Source organism: Pogona vitticeps, chromosome 3 (assembly GCF_051106095.1).
Source record: "Pogona vitticeps strain Pit_001003342236 chromosome 3, PviZW2.1, whole genome shotgun sequence".
Classification (NCBI taxonomy): domain Eukaryota; kingdom Metazoa; phylum Chordata; class Lepidosauria; order Squamata; family Agamidae; genus Pogona; species Pogona vitticeps.
In genome coordinates, this window is record NC_135785.1 from 264,179,935 (window position 1) to 264,195,341 (window position 15,407).

The 15,407-nt window shown below is 50.1% G+C and overlaps 1 protein-coding gene and 1 long non-coding RNA gene across 2 annotated transcripts in view; one reads left to right on the plus strand and one right to left on the minus strand.

The window, feature by feature from the left end:
• Positions 1–15,214, minus strand: PHOX2A (paired like homeobox 2A). The gene is made up of 3 exons (XM_072993400.2): positions 14,609–15,214; positions 4,199–4,386; positions 1–968 (listed from the first exon to the last, which is right to left on the minus strand). The coding sequence occupies exons 1-3, from the start codon at positions 14,835–14,837 to the stop codon at positions 519–521; spliced, it is 867 nt and encodes a 288-aa protein (XP_072849501.1). The 5' UTR covers positions 14,838–15,214; the 3' UTR covers positions 1–518.
• LOC144588214 (uncharacterized) overlaps positions 14,687–15,407 on the plus strand; it is a 13,355-nt gene continuing 12,634 nt past the window's right edge. Inside the window, exon 1 of the long non-coding RNA XR_013543639.1 lies at positions 14,687–14,813. This is a non-coding gene — a long non-coding RNA (uncharacterized LOC144588214). The remainder of the gene's footprint in view (positions 14,814–15,407) is intronic.

Genomic DNA, 15,407 nt, shown 5'->3' on the forward strand with positions numbered 1-15,407 from the left:
TCTCCCCACACGACGAGCTGAGCGAGTGAGAAGCCACCCCCCAGGGAACCGCTAAGGAGTTCATCACTTGGGACCACCATCTCCGGTGGACGGACATCTTCGTCGGGAACAAATCCACCCCACAAGAAGCACTGAAGGATGTCATAGGGGCCCTGCCCAGAGTGACTGTGGCTTCGGGAAGTTGACTCTCTCTCTCTCTCTCTCTTTTTTTTACGTGGAATCGGGAATGAAAGATGCACGGGAAAGTCTCTGATGGGAACAGTTTGTGAGGAAGATGTATATTTCCACAAGGAAAGACACAGAGCGTCCCTTCGGTACAGGAAGATACGGTGGTGGGGCCTGGATACGACTAGAAAACATGGGTGGAGAGAAATGGCTGTTCGTTCCCTTGGGACGGAGTGTTGACTTTGAGGCTCTGGCCGTCTTGAAGGCCAAGCCCCAGAAAGACAGAAACGAGCAGCTACAGAAGGGGGGGGGAAACTATGGAGTGGGGCCTTCGATGAAGGGAGGGCACCCTTTTAGAAGAGGTTAGCCTTGAGAGGGTTGGGCTTCCGGTGGAAAGACGAGAGGACGCCGGAGAAAGGTCCCGGCATCGGTTCTGCCGGCTGCCAAGCCTTCAGGAGGTCAGCCGTGTTGGTGGCCCCGTGGCTGGTGCCCACCCCGGCCCACAAAGCCTGGTTCTTGAGGGCCTGGGTGGCGTGGCCGGGGCCCATGCCCTGTTGCCCCGTGCCCGGGCTGGGGCTCAGGCTGCTTCCAGGACTGTTCAGGTTGCCCGCCGTGGGCAGGGAGGCCGTGCTGTCCGGGGTGGGGCTGCAGTTGGACTCCTTGGATTCATCATCTTCAGAGGAAGAGTGGGGGTCCGGCTTCTTGGGGGCGGAGGAGCTGCCCCCGTTGTTACCGTTCTGCCCCTTGGCGTTGGCGGCTCGCTCTTGCTTGCGGAACTTGGCCCGGCGGTTCTGAAACCAGACCTGAATTGGGGACAAGAGGGGAGACAACAGAAAGGCCAGCATGGAGGCAGCGTCAGGAGAGAGAAAAGTTGTTGTTGTTATTGTTGTTGTTGTTGTTGTTATTATTATTATTATAGAAAAATACTGTATTTTTCTGTGTATAAGACTTTACTTTTGTCTAAAAATTTTAGACTAAAAATTAAGGGTCATCTTATACATGGAAGTAAGCTGAAGAGAGTACAAAAAGAAATGGAGGGGAAAGCAGGGATCAAATTGTTCCTGCAGGGCTTTGATCCCTGCTTTCCCCTCCACTTGCTAATCCTTAGCTAAAGGAAAGCAGGGATCAAAGTGCTGCAGGATCGCTTTGATCCCTGCTTTCTCCTCTGCTTGCTAAGTCCCATGGGGCTTAACAAAAGGAGGGGGGAAAGAATCAAAGCAATCCTGTGGCTGTATAAGGGGGAAAGGGATCAAAACAATCGTGCAGTTGCGGGATTGCTTTGATCCCTTTCCCCCTTCTTTTGCTAAGCCCCACAGGGCTTAGCACGAAGGGAGAAAGCAGGGATCAAAGCAACCCTGCAGCGCTTTGATCCCTTTCACCCTACACTTGCTAAGCCCCACTTAGATTTATTAATTTTGGGTTAGAAAAGTGGGGGGAGCCGTCTTATACATGTGTGCATCTTATACATGGAAAAATACAGTAACAAATAAGAAAATTAACTTAAAGTCCATATTCAATCAAATGATATGCAATGAAAACCAAACCTTCTCCACCCTCTGCCACCTTCACCCTAAGGACTTGGTGACTGATAATATCTTTTTACAACTTTTCATCCCATACCTCTCCAAAAAAGACATGGATTCTTCTGCTGGCCTATAACCTTTTCCCTTTCACAAAGACATATTCCAAGTATTAATTCCATACCTCTTTGAAATCATTAGACTTTGCCATCCTTCTTCTTATTTTAATTTCACATGTTAACTTATCATTGATCGCTAAGCGCCACATTTCCTTGTACCAGTCTTCAAGATTAATTGGTTTGTCACTTTTCCAATGTTTTGCCAATATTGATCTTGCTGCTGTGACCATTCTAACAACTCTTTCTATTCTTTTTTCAGATGTCCGTTCTTAATTATATTTGGGAGGGCAATGATTTGTGGTATTTGAATATCATGTCCAATAATTTCTCTAATCTCTTTAAAAACCAGTGCCCATTCTTTCTTTCTTATTTCATGCGTCCACCACATAGGCATATAGATCTCTTTTTCCTTTTACATCTCTAGCATTGAGATGGTATCTTTTTTTTATAAGAGAGAAAGAAATAAAAAAACAGGAGCAGGACAGAAAGGGAAGTGCAGATAGAGCCCCCATTCATAGAAGATCAACAAGGAGGATCAGGGGACTGGAAACCGAGCCCTGTCAGAAAAGACTGAAAGAACTGTGCATGTTTAGCCTTGAAAAAAAAAGATTTAAGGGAAGATAGGATAGTACAGTGGTGCCTCGCACAACGGGTGCCTCACACAACGATGAATTCACACAACGATGGCTTTTTCTGATAAATTTGCCGCCTCACACAACAATGTTTCCTATGGGGGATTTTCACACAACGATGTCTCTTTTCCCTCATTTAAAAGTGCCTTAAACTGTTTGAAGCCTGTTTTAAATGCTTGCAATCGTTAGCCCACCTCCTGAAACCAATGCAAACTTAATTTGGTGTTGTTCTGAGTCGTTAATTTTTGGTGATTTTTTGTTTTTCCCTCATTGAACTCTATTGAACTGTCCGTCCAATACATTTCAATGAGAGAGAAAACAAAAAATCACCAAAAATTAACGAAGACTCAGAACAACACCAAATTAAGTTTGCATAGGGTTCAGGAGGTGGGCTAACAATAGCAACCATTTAAAACACTTTTCAAACAGTTTAAGGCACTTTTACAGGAGCAAAAAGGCACATCGGAAAGAGCTTCAAAAGCAGGGAAACGGAGATCAAAGAGCCCTTTCTGATGTGCCTTTCCGCTCCTGTTTGAAAAGTGTTTTAAATGCTTGCTATTGTTAGCCCACCTCCTGAACCCTAAGCAAACTTAATTTGGTGTTGTTCTGAGTCTTCGTTAATTTTTGGTGATTTTTTGTTTTCTCTCTCATTGAAATGTATTGGGACAGTTCAATAGAGTTCAATGAGGGAAAAACAAAAAATCATCAAAAATTAACAACGACTCAGAACAACACCAAATTAAGTTTGCATAGGTTTCAGGAGGTGGGCTAACGATTGCAAGCATTTAAAACAGGCTTCAAACAGTTTAAGACACTTTTACAGGAGTGAAAAGGGGCATTGGAAAGAGCTTTAAAAGGGAAACGGAGATCAAAGAGCTCTTTCCGATGCCCCTTTTCGCTCCTGTAAAAGTGTCTTAAACTGTTCGAAGCCTGTTTTAAATGCATGCAATCGTTAGCCCACCTCCTGAACCCTATGCAAACTTAATTTGGTGTTGTTCTGAGTCTTCGTTAATTTTTGGTGATTTTTTTGTTTCCTCCATTGAAAGCCATTGAATGGTCTGTCTAATGGCTTTCAACGGAGAAAACAAAAAAATCACCAAAAATTAACGACGACTCAGAACAACACCAAATTAAGTTTGCATACGTTTCACAAGCTGGACTATCGATGCCAAGCATTTAAAACAGGTTTCAAACAGTTTAAGGCACTTTTAAATGAGGGAAAAGAGACATCGGAATGCCATTCAAATGCATTGAGTCAGCTTCAATACATTTGAATGGAGGAAACATTGTTTCATTCAACGATGTTTCCTATGGGGATTTTCGCTCAAGGACGGCAATCCGTTCCAATTGGAATGGATTAACTGGTTTTCAATGCATTCCTATGGGAAATGGTGTTTCACAGAACGATGTTTCACACAACGTTGATTTTTTTGGAACCAGTTAACATTGTTTTGTGAGGCACCACTGTACTTTTCAAAGATTTGAAATGTCCTACAGAGGAGGGGCAGGATCTTCTCTCAGTCCTCCCAGAGTACAGGACATGTAATCATGGGCTCAAGCTACAGGAAGCCAGATTTCGGCCAAATCTCAGACAAAACCTCCTAACTGTTAGAGCTGTACAACAATGGAACCCATTATCTTGGGAGGTGGGAAGTGCTTCCGTTCAAGAGAAAACCGGACCACCCTCTGTCAGATCTGCTTTGATTGGGATTCCTGTCTTGAGCAATCCATGATTCTTTGATTCTATGGAAAGGCCACTCACCTGCACTCTGGCTTCCGTGAGGTCGATCTTAAGGGCCAGCTCTTCCCTGGTGTAGATGTCGGGGTAGTGCGTCTCTGCGAAGACTCTTTCCAGCTCCTTCAGCTGGGAGCTGGTGAACGTCGTGCGGATCCGGCGCTGCTTCCTTTTCTCGTTGATGGTGGACGGGTCTGAGAAGAACTTGTACGGAACTGGAGAGGTGGAGGAGGAGGTAACAGGAGAGATAAGAACACTGTTAGCTTAGAACCAGGAAGGAAATGGATGCCCGGGGTGAACGGATGACTAGGAAGCAGGACAACCCGATACTTTGGCCCAGTGGCTGGTTCCTCCCCTTCCACAGCGACCCGTGGGTGTAGAAGTTGCTTCTTTCTCTTTTCCAGAACTGCTGAATTGAATGAAAACAGCCTTCTCTTGGTTTTCCTTCATGAAGTGGCCCGGCATTCCTTGGCTTCGTCCCTACTCCATATTCGCCACCCAAATCTCTGGTATCAAGACAATAATACAGCAGTTTAACTGACAGAGATGTTGTGACGCTCACTGAAAGAATGTGGGTGTCACTGTTTGTATATCGTTAACAAAACACTGTTAAGTAGCTGAGACTTCTGGATATGATTCTGGAAACAAATTACCACTCTTCCAAAGAAGCTCCAGATCAATACAAGAATGAGAATGTTTTGTTAAATTGGGGCACTAAAGCCACAGAACCCATTGCAATTAACTTTTTAATTATAAAAGGGAACATGTGGGGCCCCAGATGTCCTTAGACTGCCACTCCCATTATTCCCCAGAACCCTGGCTATGACGACTAGGGCGGATTCCTGGGAGTTGGAGTTTCACATCTGAGAAGGGGGAAGATTGCCCCACTGAACATACATATTGCCAGGAAAGCAATCTGCTGTTTTTATTTGTTTGTTTGTTTGTTTGTTTGTTTGTTTGTTTGTTTGTTTGATTGATTGATTGATTGATTGATTGATTGATTGATTGATTGATTGATTGATTGATTGATTGATTTGATTTGATTTGATTTATACCCCGCCTATCTGGCCCACTGGGCCACTCTAGGCGGCTTCCAATATAAAATCAGATAATAAAAACATAGGAAAATACATTTATTTATTTATTTATTTATTTATTTATTTATTTATTTATTTATTTATTTATTTATTTATTTATTTATTTATTTATTTATTTATTGGACTTATATACCGCCCCATAGCGCTACAAGCACTCTCCGGGCAGTTTACAATTTTAATTATACAGGCTATACATAATAATCAAACAACAACGGCAGTAAAATAAAGAAGGAAAAGTAAGAGAGAAATCAAGAATTGGCTGGAGGGAAGGCCTGGATAAACAGCCATGTTTTTAGTTGGGTTTTAAAGATGCCCAGCATGGGGGTCGCGTGAATCTCCGGAGGGAGATTGTTCCAAAGGCGAGGAGCCACCGCCGAGAAGGCCCAGTTTCGTGTCTTCTCCTTCCGGGCCTCTCTCGGCGTCAGGCTCCTCAGCCTCACCTCCTGACTCGCACGGGTGATCCGGGTAGATCTTGGTGGGAGGAGACGTTCCGTCAAATATCGAGGTCCTAAACCGTTTAGGGCCTTATAAGTAAGCATTAAAACTTTGAAGTTGACACGGAAACAGATGGGCAGCCAATGCAGTGCGGCCAGCTTAAATTACTTAATTAATATATGGTTTTACTGTTAACTGTATCACATCTACAAAACACTACAGAACAAGAATACAGAGAGAAACAGCTGAGATGAAATTTATTCACATGATGGACACACATACAAATGGATTAAATATCAGTCAACGTTTCTTTAGTCTTTACCAAATGTACTAATTATGCCGTTAGTTAATGTGATTTTCCTCCACCACTCTCAGACCCATATTTCAGAACAAGACTCAAAGGTATAGTCTGTCAGGGGGGTTGTAGGAGCAGAGCTGAAAGGACGATCCAGCTGTACTAAGCCAAGACACTGAGGCAGTAGAACCTGGATGCAGGAATGGCCAAAGTTTTGCTCTGCTGCTCTAGCCAAAGTATTTGGGCAAAATTGCAGCCTGTAAGGCTCCCACCACATGTATCAGGGGCTGTCCCAGCTGGGAAAACTCCCTTCTGCCACAAGTCTGATTGTCCCACCATCACCTCCACTTCTGCCCTTCCAGTGCCAGTTAAAAACATCAGCTTCTACGTGCCTTCTTCTTCTTCTTCTTCTTCTTCTTCTTCTTCTTCTTCTTCTTCTTCTTCTTCTTCTTCTTCTTCTTCCTTTTGTTCATTTGTCTTTGGCTGATGTTTGTCTTGTCTTCCTTCAGCAGGAATTAAAATCTACGATTTAAAGTTATTTGTGCTTTTTGCTGTGTGTGGTTTATTATTTTGGACTAGGGGTTTTTAGATATCTGTAATTTGTGACTTCAGTTGTGTTTTCATGTTAGGCTTCCCAGACACTCACAAGGGTGAGATATAAATCAAATAAATCAGCATCAGCATCCTCAGAATTACATGGCTTAATACTGACCATGTGGCTGTTGAATGGGAATAACTAAAATACAACTACAGTACAAACAATTCCAACAAGAAAAAAAGGGGGAGAGGTGGCAAAAAAACGGCCAGTGTGGCTTCACAAAAAGCTCAGGGAGGACCTAAAACCCCCCAAAAGACATGTATAGGAAGTGGAAAGAAGGCCAGGCCACCAAGGAGGAGTACAGACAAGTAGCAAAGAAGTGCAGGGATGGCCTGAGGGCGGGAAAAGCTGAGAATGAGCTGAGGTGAGCTAGGAACACTAAAAGCAATTTTGAAAAAAATCATTCTTCATGCTTTAGAAGGAAAGGCTGAAAGAATTGGCCATGTTTAGCCTTGAGAAAAGAAGACTGAGGGGAGATAGCACTTTTCAAATATTTGAAAGGCTGTCATACAGAGGAGGGGCAGCATCTGTTCTTGATCATCCCAGAGTGTAGGACATGCAGCAATGGGCTCAACTTAAAGGAAGCCAGATTTTGGTTGAATATCAGGAAAAACTTCCTAACTGTTAAAGCAGTACAATGATGGAACCATTGGCCTTGGGAGTTGGTGAGTGCTCCAACCCTGGAGGCCTTCAAAAAAAACTTGAATAATCACCCGTCAGATCTCCTTTGATTTGTATTCCTGCCTTGAGCAGGGGGTTGGACTGGATGGCCTTGTAGGCCCCTTCCAACTTCAGTTTTCTATGATTCTATGATTCTAAAGGTAACTAACTGGTGGTTAGATAAAAAAACATAGCATAGAATGGCTTCCACATATGCAAGAGCATCCTGGCAGCCTATCCCATTTCTTGGGGGGGGGGGAAACACACAAACAACGGGGTGAGGTCTTGAGGCACCTCCAAATAATGGGCTTGATCCTGGATGTGTCCTGCATGATTCATGTTGGGGGATCCTTCTGGAAGCTGCGCCTCTCCATCACAAAATTCCAAGAGGGCCCAGTTGGCAGCAGAGGAGACTGTGCTCCCCCCCCCCGCCTTGGCTGTTCCTTCACCTTCCTCTTCTCCAAAGCAGGGAGAAGAATTCTTCTCAACCTGTAAACATCTGTCCGAAGAATGTGGGAATGACCCCCCACCCTCTCCCCCTCCGCAGACCATGCGCGCCATCCTGCCCCCATGGCCAAGTATCTGGATCAGGATCCAGGCTTCCCTACCAATGTGTTTTTCTAAATAAATGTTGGTGGCTATGGATGCCCCCCACCCCACTGAAGAGGATAGGAAAGCACGCCTGAGTACTCTCTTTACTCAAACATCCTGGAAAAGGGCTTCCATAAGCCGGAATGGACTTGATGGCACACAATTATTAATAAAATGACGTTGACTTCAAGCTAAGCCTATGCCTAGTTTATTGCTCCAGAGAACAGAGAAACAAAGTGGGTTTCCGTGTCCACGGGAAACACAGTGGCAGCTACTCTGTGAACCCAAAGACACACACACACACACACAGAGAGAGAGAGAGAGAGAGAGAGAGAGAGAGAGAGAAGTAATCGACAATCACGCCAACAATTATAGCAAATCCAGGGTCATTGGGCTCAGATCTGACTCTCTGAACCTCAAACATAGGAGGCGGAAGCAAAGCAAGTGATTGGGGGACAGGAAAAGTCTGTCTTTCCAAGAGATGCCGGAAAACAGGCGTCCACCAGAACAGATGATGATGGTAGGGAAGGGAAGGAAGGCAGTGTTGTATGTTCAAAGCTGAGCCCAACTGCACTGTTAAGTCAATAAGGTTTTGAGGTGCAAAGTAAAATTTCCAAAAGCAACCAGAGAGGGGTAAACACCTCCAGGTTCAACTTTGGCTTGCTTGCTTGCTTGCTTGTTGTTTAGTCATTAAGTCGTGCCCGACTCTTCATGACCCCAAGAACTAGAGCACGCCAGGCCCTCCTATCTTCTACTGCCTCTGAGAGTTGTGTCAAATTCATGTTGGTTGCTTCGCAGACACTGTCCAGCCATCTCATCCTCGGTCGTCCCCTTCTCTCCTCTTGCCTTCACACTTTCCCAACATCAGGGTCTTTTCCAGGGAGTCTTCTCTTCTCATGAGATGGCCAAAGGATTGGAGCCTCAGCTTCAGGATCTGTCCTTCCAGTGAACACTCAGGGTTGATTTCCTTCAGAATGGATAGGTTTGTTCTCCTTGCAGTCCAGGGGACTCTCAAGAGTCTCCTCCAGCATCACAGTTCAATAGCATCCATTCTTCCACGGTCAGCCTTCTTTATGGTCCAGCTTACTTACTTACTAATATTTTACACGGTCTTTCTCCTTAGAGAAAGAACCCAAGGTGGCTTACAACGTTAAAAGACAACACTGGAGCCCAAAGCAGGGAGTCCTCGTAGGTGGTGGACATCACCAAAAGGCCATATTCCAAGCCCAAAACACCAGGCATCGAAATATTGAAACGGACCAGGCAAACACCACTCTGAGAAACGGGAAACACCAACGGCACCAAAACCACAGCCAGACTAATCAGCGCGATGCCCAACAGCCCGTCTCTGCAGCTTCTCCTTCCACTCCGGCTGCCCAGCGCCCCCACTGGGAACACGGGGCGGCAACTGGGAGGGAGAAATACGCAGGAGTGGGAGGACGTGGGGGGAACCCCCCCTAAAAATTGGCGCCTTGCCCAGCAGCCTGTGTGATTGTATGCGTGGAGGCGTGGGCTTTTTTTTAAGGTTATTTGATTAGTTGGAATCCGGAGTGACTCCGGATTTGGACAGATCCCGGGTTAAGTGGGTTCTTTTGTGATTTAAATCTCGCTCTACATCTCCATTCAACTTGAATCGGGTGTTTTTTTCCCCCAGCGCTTTTAACAGCTGCGGCTTTTGCCGTTGGGAGCCCCGAGCCTCGCTCCGGATTAAGTGGTTGGCGTGCGGGACTTGCAAGGCACGCTGATGCGGAAGCTCTCCGGTTTAAATCCGCAGCTTTTCGCACGGATTGAGCCCCTCGCCTTCTAGGGCGGCATCCTTTGAAACTGCCCTTACATGCTCTCAAGGGGCTGCCGACGCATGGCGAACCTATGAATTACTGCAATGCTATTTGGACCTTCCTCTCCCTAGCAATCCTGCCCGCGTCTCGTGGCTTCTTGCCTGGAGTCTATTCATCTCGTGTCTGGATGGATTCCTCTTTTCCTGCTGCCTCCCCGCTTTTTCTTGCATTATTATCCTTTCGAGCCAGTCTTGACTTCTCCTGATGTACCCAATGCAGGGCGGCCTCCGCAGAGGCGTGTTAGCTCTCCGGGGAGAGAGCTCCGACGTGACGTGACCGGAGACGAGTCCCTTGTCTGTGGTTCCCTCCTCGTGTTTCATCATTAATTGTCTAATTCTCCTGCGGGTCAGAGCTGTGGGCCATCAGGTGGTTTCGAACCGATGAATCCGTGAAGGATCCCGTTACCCCCTATAAAAGGTCTGACCCTGAGCAGCCAGCCGTAGGTAGAATCCAGGCATTCTTTGATCTAGAACCCGCTTTTGCGATTAAGACCTGGCGGGGCGGGATGGGCCGGACATTGCTGCGCCGGATCCGGCCCCTGTCGACTGCCAGGCCCATAAGCCCAAGGGGGTTTCGTGAATCCGGGCAGGCAAGCCGGCGCCGCCTTAACCGCTTCAGGGACCCCTGTGAAATCCACCCATCAGCTGGCCCGCACGTCTCGCATTGCCTGCGTTTCTCTCCGCCTTAACTGGCATCTCTGCTTCAGTCCCGCTGCGTTACACGGGAGTAAACCCCCTTCACGCTCCGCGGATCCTACTTCTGTATCAAATGAACAGGGCATGGGTTCTCCCCGATTGGGGTTGCGATAAAATCGTTTCGCGATCTCCTGCCCCGATTTAACTCGCCTGTGTTTAGGTGTCTTTCAAGGCTGCGGTCCTACACCCACTTTCCCGCGAGGAAACCTACTAAACTCAGTGAGGTAGACGCACGGGGGATCGAGGGCGGGTCTCTTCTTGTTTCCTCTCCCCCTCCCCCAGGTCTCCATCGCCCTTTGCCGAAGAACTCAATGGGATTTACTCCTAGGTAAGTGGGTGTAGCGCTGAAGCCTGCCTGTGAAGCTGCAGCTGCTCTGCAAGTTGCAACTGGCGTCGTCGTCATCATCATCATCATCATTATCATTGTTGTTCTTGAATGGATCAGGAGGAAAACGTCGGTCGCCCCAGGCTACGAACTGGGGGACGTTCTCCGGGCACGATCCAACGACGTTTCAGCGCCATTAAAGGCTGCGATCCTATCGTCGTACAGGAAGGAACAGGGGGGCCCTCCACAGAGTGAACGTGGGCGACTAAACACATGCAAGGATCCGAGCCCTCGAGCCCTCGATTTTTTTGACGTGGGGGAAGGAGAAATTCAGCACCTTTTCACTGTGCCGGATAGAGCCCCGCTAACTTCGGAGGCGTTTCGTTTGCAAACAAAACTCCTTTGAAACTGGTGGGTCTTACTTGCGAGTAGCAGAGCTCCTCATAGAAGAAGACCGGTTGATGATGATCCCGCGAATATAGTATTAAACAGATGTGGTGGTGGCTGTTTCAAAGGGATGTGTGGTTTGGGCTCGAATTAAACTCACAACGAACCGAGTTGAATCCAAGGCCACGCTCCAGAAAATAATTCGGTTTCACGCACCAAATGCGGGTGAAGGCGCGGCGCTACGAATTTGTCTGGGACGAAGCAGCTCCTTTACTCCCAAGCAAGCCCGCCAGCTGGTAAACAAACTAAATAAATCCCACTCTGGTTCATTCCGGAATATCCAAGAGTAATGGATGATCCTTTGACTGGCGGGGGGGGGGGAGGGGAGGGGAAACCCTGTCACCGATTCGGACCGAATCCTGGCGTCCTTTTGCCGGAAAACTGCCTCCGCCGCGCTTGCGAGCCTTAAGGTAACATGACAGCCGGTGTAACTCGCCTGGGTGCCCTTCCGATTCCAAACCAAGCAAGCGACGGCCGGGGAAAATCCTACAACCAGCTTCACTCCGGAGTCAAACCCGGCGGAGCTCCGTGGCTCTTCCTCCTAAAAGTCTTCCGTCCGGCGACGCGCTGTTCATTCTTCGGCCAGCCCCCCCTTCCTCCCTCCCCTTCTCGCGTTTCTCTGTGGCCTTTGCGGATTTCGCGTGAAGGTGTTTTTTGGTGGCTTCCTTGCTGGGTTTGGTTAGTTCCCACGTCCCCTTGAAAGGGAGCGCCTCCAAAGAGCGAAGGGCCGGAGAGCGGATGGAGGTTCCGGAGCGCACTGAGTATGTTAAATAGCATCATCGCTTCCTCACTCCGACCTCTCTGGCAGGGAGAAATCCTGGCATTTCTGGCGGCCGCTTCTTGCCAAGGCGAGGATCTGCTGGATGAGTCCCGCTCCTGCGTTTTCACCATCCATTCTCTGGCTCTTATATCTCGTGGCCAGGACGCTTTTCCATTAGCTGGGGGTAAAGGCAGGGAACACGCGCTTTCGTTGGTTGTGTTTTGAAGAGGAAGGGCCCGATTCACCAGAATGCCTGCCGAAAGTGCCGCCTTTATTTTTGCCCACCTGAAATCGACCCGGGAGCAAGGAGAACCACCACAACAGAAATACACAATCTGAGTCTAGGAAAAATGGCCTTTTTTCAGATGACACCGGACTTCGTCTGCTCGTTCTTGCTGCAATGCCTTCCGGAAATCGACACCACGATTGGCTTTGCATTTCCTCGTTTGTGTCTCTATCATCTTTATGCCAAAAGTTTCACATTCATTTAAACGCGTCGGGTGCGCTGGAAATCGCTTTGGGAGGACATCAGTTTTCCCCTGCGAATTTTAAACACCCGGCTCCAGAAATTCCAGAAAGAGATAAATACTGTATATAGATTTCGATCCCGCCTCACTTCGGAGCCTCGATGTTCTTAAAACTTTTAAAAATAAAGTGGTTTGGTGGTGTGTATGTGTGTTGTTTTTTTGGAGGGGGGCATTTTTGGCTCTTTTTTCTGGCGATCATGGGACGGCGGCTTGGGGTGGGGGAGAAAAGCCAGGAGACTTTTAGCGGACATCTTTTATTCCAGATACCGAACGATTCTAACCAGGCCGTCCATTCAGAATCCCAGGCCGGATGAAAGCGAATCTAGACGGCATTTAGTGAGGAGTAGGAATCACCTCGCATCGCCGTATTCCGAGGCGGAGAGATTTCGAGGCGAGGCCCCTTTGGGCTGCCGGATGCGCCTCCGGCCGGGGTCTGGCTGAGACCCTTTTCCGGGCGGATCCGAATTCGGAGGCGGAGCCGGAGCGCTCCTTTCCGTCGGATTCAACGGGAGCGGGTAAAGACGCCTGGATTGGGCTGCCCATTCCGCTTCTCTGACAGGATCGGGCCCGTAGAGTTGAAAACAGTGGGCATTTTAAGCCTAGATTTTACACCTCGGTTGGGATGCTGCCCGCTACAGAAGAGGGTCCCCCTTCCCCTTCCTGTCCAAAGGGAACACGAGGTGGAGGGAAGGGGAGGAGAGGAAACTTTTTTTGGGGGGGGGGATGGAAGGAAAAGTAGGAGGGAATTTCAAACGGCCGAAGCGCCGGGTGCACATCGGAATTTCCTCCCAGCGATAAAACTCGTTTCTCCAGAGATGTGAATTAATCTGTTCCAGCAAATTGGCTTCAGAGAGAAGGAAAAAAGCACAGGGACCGCTGGCCTGACGCAGGCCAGCTTTCGGCTGACACAGGACGCTGCGTCTATAGAAAGTGCTAGAAACGAGAAAGGGTCGGGGAAGGAATGGAAGGCAGGGAAGCGCAGGACATTTCAGAGGGGCTGGACAGGTTAGGAAGGACCCGGCAGAGAGGCAGGCCCCTGCGCTCCGCTTGGAACAAAGAAGAGCCTGGTAGTACCCAGAAGCCAGCAGATTTGCGGTGTTTTGGCTGTAACGAGCTAATTCTGGGCCCGTTAAGCGCGGGCGGTGGCACTGGGAGTGAAGGCTTCCTCCGGTCCTGGCTTGCTTTCGTCAGAATTCAAATTCCGTTTGGCCAGATGCGCGGTTCCTTGGTAGGGAGTGTTGTTCTCACAGGGTCGGAAGACAGGATTCGTCCCCACCCGCCACCTGGATCCAGGAAGAACCCGCTGATGGTTTCAGGGTGAACCTGGGCTGAGCCCCGAAGTGGGGAAACCGTTTTGTTCCCCGGGAGCCTTAAAACTCCAAAGGACACCCCCCCCGCGCGCGCGCGCATCTTCCTCCAGATTCATAAATTCCAGAAAAAGAAAAATACATACATTTCTAGGAGCGATATTCTCCGAAATATCAAATTAGGCTGCTCGATCTAATCCTTCCATTTGCTGTAACCTGATTACCCATTAATTTGTTTTGGCTGTGAACGGGGAGGAACCGAGCCGGTAACTCGATTAGGCGCAAATGTTATATCTTTACAACCGCATTTTACGAAATTGGTTTATACCTGGTGGGCTGCGGCTCGGGGCCCCCTCCCCTCCCGCTCCCTCCGAAGGCGAAGGGAATAAAAAGGGACCGGGCCGGGGTCTGGAGGACCACAGCGCCCAGCCGGGGCGGCGGCGGCCGGAGAGCCTCGATCCCAATCCCAATCCCAATCCCCGCCCCAGTGGCAGCGCGGCTGCGGAAAGCGCCCTGGCTTGGGAGAGACTACAACGCCCAGCATGGCCGGTGGGGGATTCTGGGAGTTGTAGTACGACCCTTCCCCCTACTCCTCTCCCTGGTGGTGGTGGTGGTGCCTGGGGAAGGCAACCACTCGCCTTGGCAGTTTCGGACAGGCGCCTGGGAAGGAGCCCCAGCGGGGACGCCCCGTCGGGCGCATCAGGCGGACGGCGTCCCCGTATCCTGCAGCCCCCTGCCCGGGCTTTCCGGGGCGCCCAGGAGAAGGCTCCCCGCTGCCACCACCCCCAGCCCGGCTCTGCCCGGCTCAGCCCCGACGGGAAGGGCGGGGAGGGAAGGCCGGGGTGTGTGTGTGCCGGCTTACCGGTGGAATAGGGCGAAGGCTGGTGCTCGCGGAGGGCGCCCAGGGCGCAGCCGGCGGTGCTGAGCGGCGGGCAGGCGGCCGGGCTGGCGGCGAAGCTGCTCCGGATGGGGTTGTACTGGAAGGAGTTGGCCTGGCTGCAGGAGCTGAAGTCGGCCGCGTACGCCGAGGCCTCCATGGCCGCCATGCAGGAGTCGTACGAGTTCAGGTAGGAGTAATCCATCTGGTACATAGGGCCGCGCCCGGCCGGCCGGCGGGCAGGGGCTGCCGCGGGACGGGACCGGACGGGACCGGACGGGGCGGGAGGAGGAGAGCCGGCGGAGACGGCGGAGGGAGGGGAGGCTAGGCTGCCAGGCGGCGCCCCCGGAGCATCCCGGCCGCTGCTCGCCCTCGCCCTCACCTGCGGCCCGGCCCGCCTCCGGTTAGCTGAGCCCGCGCCCGCCCGCCGCTGTGCTGCCCGGCCGACGGGGCGGGCGGATGATATAGCCGGCCGCGACCGGGGGAAGGCGAGCGGCGCAGCGACGGGATCCTTTGCATGACAATCTCGCCCGAAGTCTATTGGGGGCCGGAGCGGCGGGGGGGAGGGGAGGGGAGGGGGCTGCCCGCCCGCCGGCCCCGCCCACCCCGTCCATCATCCGCCAGCCCTTAACCCTTGCGTCGGCAGCCGAGGGAGGGAGAAGGGAGCCGGCGTCGCCGCCTGGAGCCCCCGCTTCCTTTGCCACAGGACAGTCGAGCCCCCCCCCGCCGCCCCCCCAACCCTGGTCGGTTTCTAGCAAAATGAAGAAGAGCCCGGTGGCGCCTT